This window comes from Puntigrus tetrazona, chromosome 19 (genome assembly GCF_018831695.1).
Source record: "Puntigrus tetrazona isolate hp1 chromosome 19, ASM1883169v1, whole genome shotgun sequence".
Taxonomy (NCBI): Eukaryota; Metazoa; Chordata; class Actinopteri; order Cypriniformes; family Cyprinidae; genus Puntigrus; species Puntigrus tetrazona.
In genome coordinates this window covers 8,654,894-8,671,485 of record NC_056717.1, presented here as the reverse complement: position 1 = coordinate 8,671,485, position 16,592 = coordinate 8,654,894, and the positions used below count along the sequence as shown (strand labels likewise).

Here is a 16,592-nt window from a genome sequence, read left to right as displayed (position 1 = left end):
GCGTGATGCATTACTGTGAATTTTTGGTTTGTACGTAAATGAAGACTGGAAGTATATTTTGCTCTGTGATCCGAACTCGCTTCTGTGCCTATTGTTACTGTACTACTGAGTCACGTGACTGTAATATCATTTGTTTTATTTATTTTTTCATTTCTCTTCACTATAAGATGCTGATTCCACCCTGTTTTTTGTTTAGTTTTTTTACTGAGAACAGATTGTTTTAACGATGTACTAAATATCTGTTCACAATACGATTCGGTACAGTCAGGATTTGGTATTACTGAGAGGTTATTCACTATGAAATTTCTTATATATATATATTTATATATATATATATATATATATATATATATATATATATATATATATATATATATATATATATATATATATATATATATATATATACATTTGTTTTATTGATCAGTATCATCTTTTAACAGTGTATTTATGGAGTTATACAGTATTTGTGCTCAAGAAAACCTTTCCTAAACGTCTTTTTGGTACGCTAATGCACCCGAGAAAACGCTCTTTGCTTACCCAACGCTTGCCTCGCTTCGTGCCGTGTACGCACCCTTGTGGATCTTTAAAGCTCTCAAATGTGAATTTGCGCTTATTGCGGCATTTAAAACGCAGTTTTGTAGATCACCTGACCTATTTTTGCAATATTTTCTATGACATTGAGAATTGTATGGGAGCAGGGGCTTAAATCTACGACAAGAGCACATTTTCGAGGAATGTACCGAGTACAGAAAGGCTACCGAAGTATACGCCTCACAAGCACAACTGTTTGGTAAGATAGTTTCTTAATATGTATAACACGTTATTTGGCATTTACCGCACAAACTCCTAAAGCCATAATGATACAGAAGTCGATATATTTAAGGCCGTTTTGTGGTTTCTATTTATCAGAATTATCTATAGCAGATATTCAGAAATAATCCTTTTGTTTACGCTGTTTTCTGTATTCAGTCACAGAAGTGAATGACTGTGTTTTCTTGCTTTTGAGAGTTTGTCTGACGAGCACCGTTACAGTATTTGACTCTGGGCATTGGCGATGGCTCCTTGAGAATATCTTTGCACAGAGACATCAAGCAAGAAGGTTTAATTAACATGCATTGCCTTGTATTCATCTCAGACAGGAGCTCAGCGAAAATTCAACTGCATTTACCGTTCAAACCTCGTTAAAATGTAAATTAATGTCCTTCTTGATAGGAAAGCTGTCGTTATTGTTTCGTGAGCGCGTGGCTGTGTGTGTCCAGGGCTTGAGCGCACCGCCTGCAATAGCTTCAGCTAGTACCGTTTGATTGAAAGCAGATTTCGTTTGATATCACAATGCTAATGTTCCCTCACCGTTTCATTTTCTTCTTTTCGTCAAGTTTACTGTATTTCCTCTGCTGAAAGTGGCAATAAAATTTATTTTTACATAATTACCAGATATGGCATTGTGCTGTTTTTAATGCTTGGTAATTTTTATATATATATATATATATATATTTTACATTTACTACATGTACCATGTGAGAAATAACTGTAACAAAACACAAGTTCATCGTTTCGTGAGGCAAAGCATGCTGGGAACTAGAAATTCACAGTGCAGTTTCAAGCAATAACAGCAACAAAAAAAACGAAATTACGAATTTAATTGTGCTGCTTTATTTCATTTATTACATTGAAAAAGCAGCGTTTGTTGTTGGCGTATACGTTTTTAAGGAGGCTTTCGTGAAAACGTACCGAATGGATGATGTCACGATAACGAGCTAAATTAAATGAAAACAACGTCCTGTTTTGAAATAAAAACCCAAAACGCTTTTTTGAAAAGTGTTTCGAGAGAGGCAGACGCATGTTTCGCTTCCTCTCCTCATTTTACGATAATTACATCGAGCCGTATTTTTCCTCTGGCGTGGGAGAACCAGACCGAAGCCACAAAAGTAAGATCCTGAAGGCCGGCCGTCTGATCCGGAACACGCGGCTGCCCGCAGCAGAGAGAGCAGGCGCGGCTCGGGACGTTGGGATATTGAGCTACACAGGTGACGACGAAAACCCATACTTTAACGTGAAATGAAGGGATAATTTAAAAACAGCATGTGGTCTTAAAGGGGGAATCAAACAATGCGCTTAAAACGAAGCAAGCGATTAGCTAGTTATCGAGTAAACACTGTCTAATGTTAGTGGTAGTTACCAACAACCGATGCGGTGTGTAGTGTAACTTTACATTTGTAAACCTGGACCACAAAAGCAGTTATAAATCGGTATATTTGTCGCAGTAACCAATGTTGAAAAAATAAGCCATTAGAATATCAAGTAAATATTCTATTCCACACCGTTAAAAATATGATGGTTAGGTATGTTTTGAAGCTGGTCCTAAACAGCATCCCAGCTTCAAAAGGCACCTGACAAGCAAATGCTGTTTTTCAACAGGGCATGAAAATATTTTGTAAATTTGCTATGCACCGCTAAAACCTTCATTTGGGGAACTTTAGACTGCACTGTGTTACTCCCATCCTTCACAGCCTCATTTTGATCCCTACTAAAACGTTCCTTAACTGTAGTAGTGCAGTATTTAAGCAGTGAATGAATTTTTGCATACTATAAACCTAGTCCCAATTCTGGCCCATCTCAGTACTTTATTCCCTTCCACAATGTGAACCTAAGCTTGCACAAATTTAGGAATAATTGCTTATCTTATCCTGGTATAACACTTCACATCAAAAGCTTTTTTTTTTTTTTTAAACAATGCTCATGATTACTTCTATTGACCTCTTTGCACAATTAGATTTATTGAAACATGAAATCTACTTTTGAAAAGCACAACAGCTCTGCCTTGTTATTAATGGGAGTGTCAATGTGTAAAGTGAAACACCGCAATGGCTTCTACATTCACAGACCCTACTAATTGTTGATGCTTTTAGGAGGTTATGAACATGCAGCTCAAGCAGCAGACAAGTACATGGCAAGCATGACGGAGCTCCTCAAGACACCTGGCCTTACAGAGCAGGACATCGTTCGAGTTCTTGAAGGCCTCAGTGCAATATGCTACCTCCACGTCGCCAATCAAAACACGGCACAAGCACTTGGTCTCCCAGACACCCTGCTGGAGTTTGTGTCGCCAACCAGCAAACTCTCCTTTACGTCACAGCGCTGGAGCTGCTACCTGCTCAGCATCCTCTGCTGCCACAACATCCCCATTATCTGCCACCTCAAGGACGCCGAGGCCCTGCAATCCAATCTGGAGAAACTAGCAAGTCTGGACTGGGAGAAATGGCCGTTAAACTACGCTCTTGAGCTGCTCAGGGTTTTAAGACTCCAGCAGAGCGCGAAGATGGACAATTTGCATGAAGAAGACGAGCTGAAGGGCTGCCCTTTTGCCAAGAGTGGTCACATGTTTGGAAAACAATTAAAAGAGCACGTGTACAAAATATGAGTTTATTTCCATTGCATGCATTCAGTTTTACATATGTACACCGGCAGTGAACATGCACATTAACTACACATACTGAAAATAAAAGCTCATTAACAGCAACTAAAAGCATTTTAAAAAGGTGCATAACAGTTCTTAAAGCAAATAAACTTTCAAACAAAGCCCAAACAGGGCCATTATGGTTTTTTTCAGTTCAATATTTCTCAGGTGGCATCATCTCAGCTTTCTTATGTTGTGGCGTCATCCTTAAGTGGCACATTATGGTCATGGGACTCTTCTTTGCTCAGTTCTACACTGTCCTGGCTTTCATCAGCTTTACGCTCATCTCCATGTTCCTCATCTTCATCTTCAGCATCAAAGGCTATTTCACGCAGCTCCTCTAGACTGTCTGGACTTTTACCAGTTAATCTCTGAGAGAAAAAGAAAAGGAGACATTAGAGAGACCTCGGGACACTGAAGTGGGTCACACGCCAACAACATCCACTTGTGACAAAAAGTCGTAGTTTCCCAGCCAAAGCACGAACACCATCTCAACAGCCAACAATGTTATAGTCTGTCTAAACTGTAAAAACGTAGGGGATAATGTTTTTATTATTTTATTAAAACCCACACACCTCTGTGTACATTTGGACCTAAAAACAGCAGTGTCAGGCTTCAACTACACAGCACTTACTTCAATCATGTCAGCCATGTGTTGTACATGCTGCGCCAGCTCCTGCAACTCCTCATTTTCATTCTTCAGTTGTGCAATCTGTTCATCTTTGGCTTCAATGTCTTTGTGCAACTAATTGAAGCAAAAGTTAAGAGGGGAGGGGTTAACTCATCAGCCCTACTGAGAGGTGTAGAATAGCTAATCATTAGCAAGTTATCCATTGATTAACCTACCTTTTCATTCTCTTGGAGAACACTGAACAAGGCTTTCCGCCTCTCTTCTGCTACCTCCTTCCAGTAGGAGGACCCAGGTGTTTCTGAAGGAAAATAAGAACATTCAATACAAAAGTTACAGGAACGGTCCATCACCCTTACATTACATGTACAGCTTTGGCATTAAAGTAAAATCAAATTCACCAAACTGGACCAGGTATCATTCACCTTTGATCATGAGCTCATAAGCCTCTTGCGTAACCCCCTCGGGCTGGTTTTCATCCTCAGGACTTGTGGATTTCACGGCCACCTCTGCTTTGACTCTCTTTGAACCCTTCACCTGCTCCGTGCTCCACATCTTCCTCTTAGGAACCGCTTTGCCATTCTAAACGAGTCGAGACCATCTTTAAAAACCATCCCTCAACTAAAAAGTTCACACTTCTGAAGTGGCAACCACCACGTACCTCAATGATACGTCCAAGGTTCTTATTGACAGCAGACGGCTGAAGGACCTGCAGTGTCCTCCTCCCCGACCCTGCTCCAGATGTTGGCGCTACAAGGAACTTCTGAGAAGAGAAAATGGCAAATTTCAGGGACCTCATGTCATGCAAAAAAAGTGAATAAAGACCCAAACAATAAAAGGTTAAGCAACCCTATTCAAGCCCACTGTAACAGGCTCCATTCACCTGCCTCAACAGTCATACTTCTCCTCTTACACCCGTTAAGCTGTCAGTATGAGAGGGCAACAAGGTAGGTATCTCAGCACAGACAGTTGTAACAAGCGTGGGAAAGGGGCAGGCCACACATCAGCTGCATGCTGTAAACACCTCCGATTCCCACGGGCAGCGATTGGACCGCCTGCATTATTCCTACTGCAACATTCTTTAACCTGTAATTACCGTGGGAACCGCCACAGAAGTCTCCTTATGACCAACTGCAAGTTGAGTTAGTTAATGTTTTCACTCAAACAATACAGTGGCAGATGGACGCAGTTACTGGACTTCAACACAAGGGCAATGATTAATTTAAAAACAGAGCAAGGTCTGAGTTCAGTTTGTCAAAGTGGAAACCTGATCAAGTTAAGGAAATGTTGCGATACATTGACTTGCCCACCCCCCATTGGACAAATCAAAGTAACCCAAACGTGAAAACTCATTAAATGGCTACAATAAAAACTAATGACTAGCTTTTAATGGGACATTACTCAGTTTATGGGAGTGTTTCCAGATTCTTTCAAGACCCCATTAATCTAATTATCTAACAGCACACTGGATCAGCAATCAGTGTATTAAGCAGCAGTTCAATTAATCACTTCTACGGACCTTAAAGCAAGGCATTCTCACATACCTTTATGTTTTCAGAGGGATTCTCTGCATGCTTGGGTCTTCTCATGGAGCTCATGTTTTCACCTAGATAAACAAGACAATTTAAATCAATTTTTTTATCTTCGAAACACTATACACAAAAACTGGATTACCATCATCCACTCACTCGCCATCCATTACACTCTCAAGACATAACAGGTTGTATAACTAAGTGTGCATAAAACAGTTGTAAAGCATAGCTAAAAAGCGGTGTTGGCCTTCGTTTGTACCCAGACCACGAACCGAGCCGTTTTTTTTAAAAACACATTGCCAGTTCTTAAAAGCCAACAAAAAGGGTCAAAACACTAGACAAAAGCCACCAAACACCAAGCGAGCCAAAAACGAAACTTACGATAAAATAAACTGCACGACAAACACAGACTTCTCTCAAGAACCCGCTACAGCACAACAGCTTGCGTGTGAAGAGCGCGCCACGGGCTTAAGTACTGCCTTTGTAGCGTCACGTGACTCCGGAATTCGCGCGGATGGCGAGATCTGACATAAACAGTCAAGGGTTTTATTTATTTCTTCCAAGGGATATTTAAATTCATTCAAATAGTACTACAATCCCTTGAGTGAGTACAGCGCACAATTAAATTATGTTAATTATGTATATTATTTTATAAATGAATTATGTCCGTATCTACACTCAACTTGTGTATCCTTAAAGTTTTTACTCGGGCACTTGCAAATGCACTAGTCGCGAAAGACTTGAATGCACACAGTATAATGTTAAGTAACGACTGTTAGTTTGTAACAGTTTTTCCACCGCGGTTATGCGTAAATACACCATAAAGTCGTTGTGTTATAAATAAGGGAGACCAGACGTGTCCCTGCCCTTCATAAACCCAGCTGACAGCAGCGCGCGCTCCTCCTCTGTCACATGTGCACAGCTGCGTGACGCGCATCGGCCATTTTGAGTTGTTTGTTCGGCGAGGAGCGCTTGTTATTTTCCAGACAAACGCTGATCAAAGGGCCGGAACAGTCGAAAGAATCGCTCGAAAGACATTTCACCCTTTCCTTCCATCATTATGGGTCCACCGCGATGCAGATGCCGCCGTCTGTTACCTGAGAGAACGGAGGACTTCGGTCGGTTTGTCAGTTTATCTTGACATGGCATACACGGGTGTGTGACGACTGTGGAAAAGCTCGAAAACAAACGGGAGACCATCAAGCTAAAACCTCCGCCGAGGATCGACCAGTCCGGGGCGGGTTTTTTTGCACTGAGCTCGGCGTATTAAGACGTGTTAGGATTGTTTTGCAGTACTTGCTCGGATCGCGACGGGCTTGGAAGTCAACTCGAGAGAGAGAAAAAAATGACGAGAAACAATAGTTAGCCAGTTACGTTACGGTAGCCAGCCACGCATCGAAGTCGGTCTCTGCTAGCATCGCGATAACCAGAAAACGGGCAAAAAAATAACAAAATGTAACGGTCGGTTTATTAATGAATACTAGCTTTGGTTGCTCTCCTAGATCTCATACCGGATAAAAAGAGATGTAGCTCCCTCCAACCAGGTTATAAGTCGGTGGCGTGTGTGATTCAGCTTAGCTAGCAATAGTTTGCTAGCCAGCCACAAAATAAAAGCCTCACAATGAAACTCAACCGTGGCAGGAGAGCTCGTGGGCCCATTTTATGCCCTTAAATCCCAAGATGTCCAGCAAACTCTGTGTTCTTACTCAGTGCCAAGATCTCATGGCATCTGCATTTCTCTGCCATGGTTGTCTTTCTCACCTGTCATTCAGATGTGCTTTTATGAGACCGTTTATTCAAAGATATGGATACAAGCAAGAGTCAATCCTGGAAGAGACTTTCCAAAGTCAAATCTCTTGGTCAGCTTTTTAGATAACTTAAAACAAGATTTATTTATCTAAAGACAGGGATCTGTCCCCTCACACACGGACGCAAACACAAAACTGTCGGTATGGGCTTTCAGTGTAGCAGGCATTTGTGTTTTCTGTCCTTTATTCAGTGATACAACAGTTTCTCATATAAAAAAAAATCCTAATTGATCGGGTCGTGTTATATGAGTGGTTTCTTTTAGTTTACACTTGGCCTTGGCTTGATTGTTTTAAAAAAATGGTGTAACGCATCAAACTTAGACAAGTGCAAACTTACTTGGCCCAAGTGCACTACAATATTGACTAAAAATGACTTGATTTGGTTTTGCTAACTTTGTTCGTTAATTCAAATTAGTATGTACTGCAGGTAGTGCTTGGTTATAGCTTATTTAGTTTTTAAAAGGGTTTGTAAAACCACATAGTTAACTGTCGAGGAAATAAAAAAAAAAAGCAATACAAAAAAAAGTCTGCTTAAGGAAAATAGTACTGTCTGTAACAATGGGAGACCCAAATTCTCGCCGGAATCAAACCAGAAACCGACTCCGTGCCCAGCTACGGAAGAAACGAGAATCTTTGGCCGATCAGTTCGACTTCAAGATCTACATTGCCTTTGTATTTAAGGAAAAGGTACGTCGAATGATTTCGTACGCAGCTGAGAGATCTTTGAACGCTTGTCTACGGTTGTTCTTACGTGCCTTTCCCACTTTTACAGAAAAAGAAGTCCGCGCTCTTCGAAGTAGCTGAGGTGGTACCCGTGATGACCAACAACTATGAGGAAAATATCCTTAAAGGCGTGAAGGATTCGAGCTACTCCTTCGAGAGTTCTTTAGAGCTTCTCCAGAAAGATGTGGTGCAGTTACACGCGCCTCGTTACCAGTCGATGCGTAGAGTAAGTGTTGGCACACGACACGGCTCACTTTCGACATTGTCAGTTGAAGATTAAGCCGCTGTCAGCTCTATTGCAATTGTCTTGTCTAAAAACCCACGTGTCATCATGTTGTTCGAGGTCATTGCTTTTTGTGTGCGCGCATCTCACTGATGTTTCTAAATCTGCACAGGATGTGATAGGTTGTACCCAGGAGATGGACTTTATCCTTTGGCCCAGCAATGATATTGAGAAGATTGTCTGTCTCCTGTTCTCCAGATGGAAAGGGGCTGAACATGAACCATTCAGGCCTGTTCAGGTACGCAGTTTCTGCCAAAAAACGGTGCTGTTCAAACCAAGTATTTAACACGCGCAGTGGGAAGGAATGAAGCATAGAAATCTGTTCGCAAATTTAATATAGTAACGTTTGCTTTTGGTCGTTTACAGGCCAAGTTCGAGTTTCATCATGGAGACTATGAAAAGCAGTTTTTGCATGCTGTTGGTCGGAAGGACAAGGCTGGGATGGTTATGAACAACCCCAATCAGTCTGTCTTTCTCTTTGTGGACAGACAGCACTTACAGGTTGGTTTGATAAAACCTAAAACACCAAGGGCCATGCATAATATTTAAGAATGTCATGAGGATTATCAATTTTTTTGTTTTTATATAAATCTTGCACACACAATTTGTATTTTTTAAATACCATTTCTAACCCTAATAAATGCAATCTTAACAAATTTCACTATGAAGATTATTTGCTTTTAAATTTTCTGATGCTTTAAATGAACTTAACTTTTAGTATTTATTAAAGAATGTTTTACATGTTTCACCAGGAGTAATCTCCTGAAGGAAAAAGAAAAATCTTGAAGTGAAAACAATCTTAATTTTTATTATATTGAATTGAGTTGGTTCTCTATTTTTTTATTACCTGTTATTATTTGTTTCCAGTACATTGATATTAATATGAAAATAGCTTTTTATGTAAAAATAAAGGTAACTTTACAATAAGGTGTCATTTAATATTAATGTATTAAGTAACATGAGAAAACAATGCATTTATTACAGTATTTATTGTTTATTCATGTTGGATTCAAAGTGCATTAATGTTAACAAACACAACTTTTTAATAGGATAAGATTAATAAATGGTGTAGAAGTATTGTTTGTTATTGTTAACTAATGAACCTTATTGTAGCATTACTGAAATTGTATAGACAAGGTTGTATAGAATTTTACATCCAAACATGAATATTTACTGTATACTATCTAATAGCATGTTTTATCTTAATATTGATTTAGTAACATGCTGAAATACTTCTTTAATCAGCACTGCCCAGAATTTGAATACTGAATTGCTATTGTAGTATTTAAGAATAGCCCAATATTTTTCTGTTTTCTTTTCTTCCACAGACTCCAAAAACCAAGCTCACAGTTTTCAAGTTGTGCAGCCTCTGTCTCTACCTGCCACAGGACCAGCTCACCTGTTGGGGGGTCGGAGACGTCGAGGACCACCTCCGTCCATATATGCCTGACTAGGAGACACGCATGGAAGACACCCCTGGAGGCCTCGAAGCAAGTTGACCTTATCTACACATCCCTCAGTTGAATAGATATGAACTTGTGCTTGGAACTCTCCTTTTTGTTAACCACTCATTTTCATCGTGAGATTTAATTTAGCTCCTTTTTGTTTTTAGTTTAGTTTTTTTTTTTAATCCCTCCCTCAACCAACCTTGCTTTGGTTCATCCCATCTCCCCTCTCTTTGATCAGTTTTTATTTGAACCTGCATGAACATTGATTTTGAGTGGTTGTTCTCTTGGAGCTGCACCGTCAACAATACCAGTCACCGAAGGAACTCTTTACGTTACAAAAACTTAAAAATAAGGAAACCAATGACAGAGGTCTCTCACATGTGGTCTTCGTGTGTTGGACCGGCTTTAACATCGCTGTCATGAGGGATAGTTAACATGTCTGTTATATTGAGTAGGGATTTCATGAGTAATGACAATCAGTGACAGGGGACAAAAGAGCCTGGGTAGTCTTCCTCAAAAGGCTTTATTACAAGGTGAACAATACTTGTTAACTCATTTGGTGTAGGCATTGCTTCTCATTCAGTTACTGCCTTAGTTTTTGCTGGACATTTTAATTTGAGTGTCATTCCTTGCCTATAATATGACAAACCTTGTTCGTTTTATCATTTCTGGAGGAAAAGTGTTGCCTGATGGGGACGGAGGTGAGGTGTCACGTATATCTAAAATGGTTGACAAACTGTCTTTTTGGAGTATTTCTGATGCTGTTTTTATTTTTCTTGGGATTATTGGGATGGTAGTTTGTCACCAGTTAAACAACTCATGCACTATATATACATACGAGCTACTGATACCAGATGTAATCATTGGTGGTGGGTATGTGATGACTGATGTTCAAGCTTGTGTACCTAATGAGAAATTTCGTAGTGAAACTTGAAATGGATCATTACGGATTGGTTTCTCACCCACCCTGTTCTGAGAGTACTAAATATTGCAATGCTTGGGACTTGGTATCTGTAAGCCATCTTTGTCCGTTCTTAAGGCATAAAAATATTACTTTCCCTCCCCCCCTTTTTGAAATTCTGAGTTCACGCTGGAAGGGGAAGGTGGGTCTTTGTCTTTATTTTGATGTACCCATTGTTTGAATAATTCTGTTGAAATAAACACTGCTGAACATATCCTAACACAGTGCAAAGATTTTATGCTGGAGTTTACGTAACAAAAAAACAACACGTTTCATGTCAGTTACACGGCATGTACGTAATCAACTACCGAGGTGTTTAGTGTGTCTTCCCTGAGCAATCAGTTTTCCATTCGACTTGTTGGTGAGATCTACTGTTGCAAATGCCAGAGTCCGTCCTTGTTTTAAAACCTGAGCTGTGATCAGGACGTCTTCTCCAATTTTAGCTGTATTCATGTATCTGAAACAGAAAATGTTAGGAGTCAGTCTGAGCATGTTAATAAATGCATGTTAATTATTTTTTTTTATTTGAGGCTGGGGCTATTTCTGACATTTTGTCCTTTTTAATATATTTTAAGTTTTGAAAATCAGTTTCTACATAGACATATTTACTTTTAAAGTCTTTTTTTTTTATTGTTGTTATTATTATTATTATTATTTCCATTATTAGCCAAAAACACACTTAGACCCATTTTGACTAATTGGGAAAATATGCCCCAATACAAGTCACAGTAGGAACCTAATATTTAACAACCTAAGTTCATTGCTTTTCAGCTGAATTTACAGAATATTTAATACGTAGCAAAACTATTAAAACTAAAAAAGATTATATTATAATATAATATAAACATTATATTAAAAAACATCACAAGTTCAAAAATCTACCTGAACTGCCTAAAGGAATATTGTTTAAAATACAATTTTATAAGGCTTCACTTCAGTTCTACAATATTATATTAAAATTATTATCTGGGAAATAGAAATAACAAAAAATTACTAATGTAAAGGTTGTCAAATGACTAATCGCAGTTAATCACAATCAAAATATTTTATTTTTCTTTATATAATGTGTGTGCTGCGTATATTAAGTAAATATAAATACACGCACATGTATGTGCATATTTAAGAAAACTTATGCTTAATATATATATAATATATAATACAATATGATATGCGGTGTTGGGCATGTTACGTTTTTACTAAATTTACTTAACTTCTCACAAATCTATCAAATTCTAAATATTATTGTAAATATTTTCAACTCTCTATGGACACCTTGGAAAAAGAATCGGCATAGTATTTTTATAGCATTATAATATGTTGTGCTAATTCAGCATTGTAAGATGATATAACCTTAATAATTAGAATAAATAATAATAAATCACGTTGTCTGCGTTCGCTCAAATTGATTTGCTGAATCCCAAAGGAAGGATCGACAGGGAAATACAATGAAGAATATTGTTTACATGTAGCGTGTCAATCCTGTGTTTTATATGAGACTCTCTAGCTCTGTATGCATCTTTGCGTATGCGAGTCAAAGCGCCGGTGACCCGTGAGCCTTCACACTAGAGCAGGGGTCACGAAGTTCGGTGCAGAGTTTAGCTCCAACCCTAATCAAACACACCTGAAGCAGTTAATCAGGGTCTTACTATAGGTATACTTCTAGGCAGGTGTGTTGAGGCAAGTTGGAACTAAACTCTGCAGGACACCGGCCCTCCGGCTTTAAGTTTGATGACCCCTGCACTAGAGTTTATGGTACGTCAAATACAAGTATGTACTCTGCATCCATTAAGATGAACTGAGCCTATAATCAATTATAGTAACGCCGCATTTTAAAGTAACGGAAACAGTAATTCACTTGGTTACTAACCGCATTTAGTTACGTTGTTTATTTATAATTACATGTAAATATTACAAAAACCCCTACTGTATATTTGTGTGTATATATATATATATATATATATACACACACACACAAAGCACACACATTTACATATTATGTAAACAATTTTTTTGGGATGTGATTAAATCAACATGCAAAACAATGCATTTATGCTAAAAATAAGACAAAAAAATTATTGTCCTATGTCTATCCACAATCAAATATTTACTTATTATAAATCCATTGTTTTTAGTTAAAATCCAGTTTACGTTTAAGTACTTTTACTATGCGCTGTCATTTCTATCATTTTTTTTCCCCTTAATATGTCAACATAGTTTTCATTTTTCTTTTAGTACTTTTACGACTTTGCATTGTAGTATGTCGAATGTATCCAAAACCAGTTTCCAGTAACGCGGTCTCCTCACGTTATGTTCATGTCCACGCTGACCCCGGGAGCTCCTCTCTCGCTGTACATGATGGCAGTGGTAGAGATCACATCCACCAGGGTAGCGGTCAGACCTCCGTGAAGAGTGCCTAGTCTGTTCGTGTGCTCCTCCTCCACCTTCAGCTCGCACACCACTTTCCCGGGCACTGCGGACAGTATCTCCACCTGATCACGACACGATCTGCTCAGCAGGTCCGCTGCAATGTGTGAACGACCAAGGAGAAACACTTAATTTCTCTCTGCACGTACCTTACTTAAAACCCGGTCGAATCCAGGACCGTCCACCATCGCTCTCATGAACTGTTTTAACGTATTTAGCGACATTGACATCATGGTGATTTTGCAAATACCGAAGCAGTGAAGGACAGGATCGCTCTTCAAGAATGTTTGAAAGACGACCCAAATGTTGTGCAAAATAAAAGCATTATTAATTTCCTACGCAAAGCCTTTCAGTTAAAATGCCTCTCACGACAAGCGATGAGAACAGCAGACAACTAATGAAAAAACTGCACCGCGTTCTCCTAATTAGGTCAATTAAATATAATAAGTCAATATGTACTGAAGCTGAGACCGACCGTTCGGATATGATGGCTTTTATTATGAAATACTGAATCATTTATGATTCATCGTGACGTTTGCATGAATCCAATGAACAAAACATACCCGAACGATTCATTAGAAGTTAGAAATGTATTTGTATTTTACTCGCTTGGGTGAAACCAACAAACTAAAATGGCACACACGTGTTTAGAAATTGATTAATTCAAGTTATTCGTGTTTATCATTATGATTAATTAATTCGTACTATAAAGATTCACTGAACCGTTTAAATTTTGAAACGAACTGTTTGAACGAACTGACTCGTTCAGTACTACAGTTAAATGCTTCCGAAAAGAAACTCTATTTAAACAATTATTGTTGTTTACATTTAATGCGACAATTATTGTAATAATACTTTGGGGGAGTAATGCATAGTATATTGCAAATACAGTAGGTCTAACGACCACAAACATAACGTTAATATAAATATTTTATTCGTGTTTTCTCGGGTTCCGCCCGGAATGTTTTTGTAGCTGTACGCGTCCATGTCCCGCCGTTATACTGAACTGTGAACATGGCAAACAGTGTTCTGTCAGGTAATCACATCGATGAGCAAATGTCTGCTCTAGAGGAAACGAGAACGAGTCTTTGCGATCAGTTTGCCACCATCTCTGGGTCGGATAGCGCTGTGGCGCAGTGTTATCTAGCAGAAAATGAATGGGATATGGAGGTACGGCGCTGTCTCACTCTTGAAATGATTCCATTGAGCAAAGTATAGTAGTTCTCGTTAATTATAACATTTTTATACAACATATATACATATTGACATTGTATTTCTGCGTTCCTGCCAGAGAGCACTGAACTCTTTCTTCGAGGCTCATATGGACTCGGTCTTTGATGTTGAGGAGGATGCAGAGGAAACTAAAGATGTGTCTGGAAATAAGAGAAAGGAGATGAATTCCTCAGATACTGCTGATACTTTAGGAACAAAGAAGAAATTTAAGGCGGACAAGATGGATTGGTAAGGTTTTTCTCCTTTTTTTGTTTATTAGAGATAGGAAACAGCACTTGTTCCCCTCTTCTCTTTCTCTCTCTCTCTCTCTCTCTCTCTCTCTCTCTCTCTCTCTCTCTCTGTATATATATATATATATATATATATATATATATATATATATATATATATATATATATATATATGTGTATGTATGTGTATGTATGTATATAGAAACCTTATTTCCTTGAAAGCTTAAAAGTAGACACTTACTTACATTTAAAGCTCTTTCTATGGACATAAAATCACTTTTGTGAATTTCTTTTCATGCGGACATCTTAACGTCTTTCACCCATGTATATATCCCAAATAATATTTCAAATTATTTGTTGTGCAGCATTGACCTGACAGCTGAGGAACCTACCTGCTCCAGCAGTGTGATCCCCCAAGAAAGTCGGGCTGAAAGTGTTGTAACCCAGTCTAATACGGAGGACAGCAAGCTCTCTGTCATCAGCTGGAACGTGGATGGTTTAGACACCTTAAGTCTTGCAGAGCGCGCCAGGGGCTTGTGTTCGTATCTAGCTCTGTGAGTTATTTAAAGTGATGTCCTCCATTTCAGTTTTTACTTGTAACTCCTCGTTTCTTATTATCCGCTGTTCTTGTTGTAGATACACACCAGATGTGGTCTTTCTTCAAGAACTCATTCCATCTTATATTCAGTATCTTAAGAAACGTGCCGTCAGCTACTTGTTTGTTGAAGGTAAGAGAATGACGTCTGTGCTCAGTGAAGCTATTTATGAGTTATTTACTGATCCATGAGGTCCTCCTTTTTAAAGGAAGCGACGATGGATACTTCACAGGAATAATGTTGAAGAAATCCAGAGTAAAATTTCTGGAAAGTGAGATCATCTGTTATCCTACAACACAAATGTTGAGAAATCTATTAGTTGCTCAGGTGAGTTTGTGCTTTGTAAGCATTAACCAAAGATTAGATTAGTGTGTAATGAATGGCTTATGTTTATTGCTTAATGGAATCAAAAATACACTACCATGCAACAGTTAGAACTATTACTGTATTACAATGTACTAATTCTTTATTATTTTGATAAAAAAACAGTAATGTTGTGAAGTAACTGTTTTCTATTTGATACGTTTTAAAGTGTAATTAATTCCTGTGATGTAAAGCCAAATTTTCAGCATCATTCATGCAGTCTTTAGAGTCACACGATTCTTCAGAAATCAATCAGATGTGCTGATTCGCTTGCTCTAGTGCTGAACGTATTTATAAAAACCCTGATATTGTTTTAAGAATATTTAATGAATAGAAAATTCATATATATATATATATGAGCAGTTATTATTTGAAACAGAAATAGTTTGTAACATTAAAAATGTATTTACTGTCACTTTCGATGAATTTCACTTTCATCCTTGCTGAATAAAAATTGATTTAAAAAAAAAAAAAAAAAAAAATTTAGACTGCAAACTTTTGCATGGTAGTGTATGCATACATTAATATTAAAGTTATGTGTCTCATTATTTATATGCACCTTGACCTTTGGACTCTGTTAAGGTGACTTTCTCAGGTCAGAAGCTGTACGTGATGACATCACATTTAGAAAGCTGTAAGAACCAATCAGAGGAGAGAATGAAACAACTGCGAGTTGTGTTTCAAAAGATGAAGGAAGCACCAGAAGACGCTACTGTCATTTTTGCCGGGGACACCAATCTCAGAGACTCTGAGGTAAATAAGACAAGTGTTGAAGTTGAGTTTGACCGATGGGCCTGTCAATATTACAAAACGGCTAGGAAATACTGAGGTAAAAATCACAATAGCTCCAAATACGGTGGAGGGATGAGTGCGCAGTGAACGTCACTAATTCAGTGCGGCATT

At 38.4% G+C, this 16,592-nt stretch overlaps 5 protein-coding genes across 7 annotated transcripts in view; 3 read left to right on the top strand and 2 right to left on the bottom strand.

The window, feature by feature from the left end:
* Positions 1-386: 386 nt before the first annotated feature.
* Positions 387-3,424, top strand: LOC122323849 (armadillo-like helical domain-containing protein 2). The gene is made up of 2 exons (XM_043217954.1): positions 387-2,030; positions 2,913-3,424. The coding sequence occupies exons 1-2, from the start codon at positions 1,844-1,846 to the stop codon at positions 3,422-3,424; spliced, it is 699 nt and encodes a 232-aa protein (XP_043073889.1). The 5' UTR covers positions 387-1,843.
* Positions 3,413-6,152, bottom strand: gmnn (geminin DNA replication inhibitor). Its single transcript, XM_043217956.1, has 7 exons — positions 6,002-6,152; positions 5,633-5,694; positions 4,750-4,851; positions 4,514-4,670; positions 4,307-4,389; positions 4,095-4,205; positions 3,413-3,831 (listed from the first exon to the last, which is right to left on the bottom strand). Exons 2-7 carry the CDS (start codon positions 5,684-5,686, stop codon positions 3,649-3,651), a joined length of 690 nt encoding a protein of 229 aa, XP_043073891.1. The 5' UTR covers positions 5,687-5,694; positions 6,002-6,152; the 3' UTR covers positions 3,413-3,648.
* Positions 6,153-6,545: 393 nt separating this feature from the next.
* On the top strand, positions 6,546-11,063 carry c19h6orf62 (chromosome 19 C6orf62 homolog). The gene is made up of 5 exons (XM_043217955.1): positions 6,546-8,115; positions 8,201-8,377; positions 8,547-8,672; positions 8,801-8,935; positions 9,763-11,063. The coding sequence occupies exons 1-5, from the start codon at positions 7,987-7,989 to the stop codon at positions 9,886-9,888; spliced, it is 693 nt and encodes a 230-aa protein (XP_043073890.1). The 5' UTR covers positions 6,546-7,986; the 3' UTR covers positions 9,889-11,063.
* On the bottom strand, positions 10,382-13,722 carry acot13 (acyl-CoA thioesterase 13). Its single transcript, XM_043217957.1, has 3 exons — positions 13,417-13,722; positions 13,148-13,332; positions 10,382-11,300 (listed from the first exon to the last, which is right to left on the bottom strand). Exons 1-3 carry the CDS (start codon positions 13,498-13,500, stop codon positions 11,144-11,146), a joined length of 426 nt encoding a protein of 141 aa, XP_043073892.1. The 5' UTR covers positions 13,501-13,722; the 3' UTR covers positions 10,382-11,143.
* The window catches only part of tdp2b (tyrosyl-DNA phosphodiesterase 2b), a 4,989-nt gene continuing 396 nt past the window's right edge, over positions 12,000-16,592 (top strand). Inside the window, exons 1-6 of one of the 3 annotated variants that reach the window (XM_043217952.1) lie at positions 12,000-12,595; positions 14,559-14,728; positions 15,096-15,284; positions 15,367-15,458; positions 15,535-15,653; positions 16,272-16,442. In XM_043217952.1, coding sequence (XP_043073887.1) covers positions 12,572-12,595; positions 14,559-14,728; positions 15,096-15,284; positions 15,367-15,458; positions 15,535-15,653; positions 16,272-16,442 — 765 coding nt within the window. In that variant the 5' untranslated portion in view covers positions 12,000-12,571. Of the gene's footprint in view, positions 12,611-14,155; positions 14,438-14,558; positions 14,729-15,095; positions 15,285-15,366; positions 15,459-15,534; positions 15,654-16,271; positions 16,443-16,592 lie in introns of those variants that run through there. The other 2 variants (XM_043217951.1, XM_043217950.1) reach the window with 2 other exon arrangements.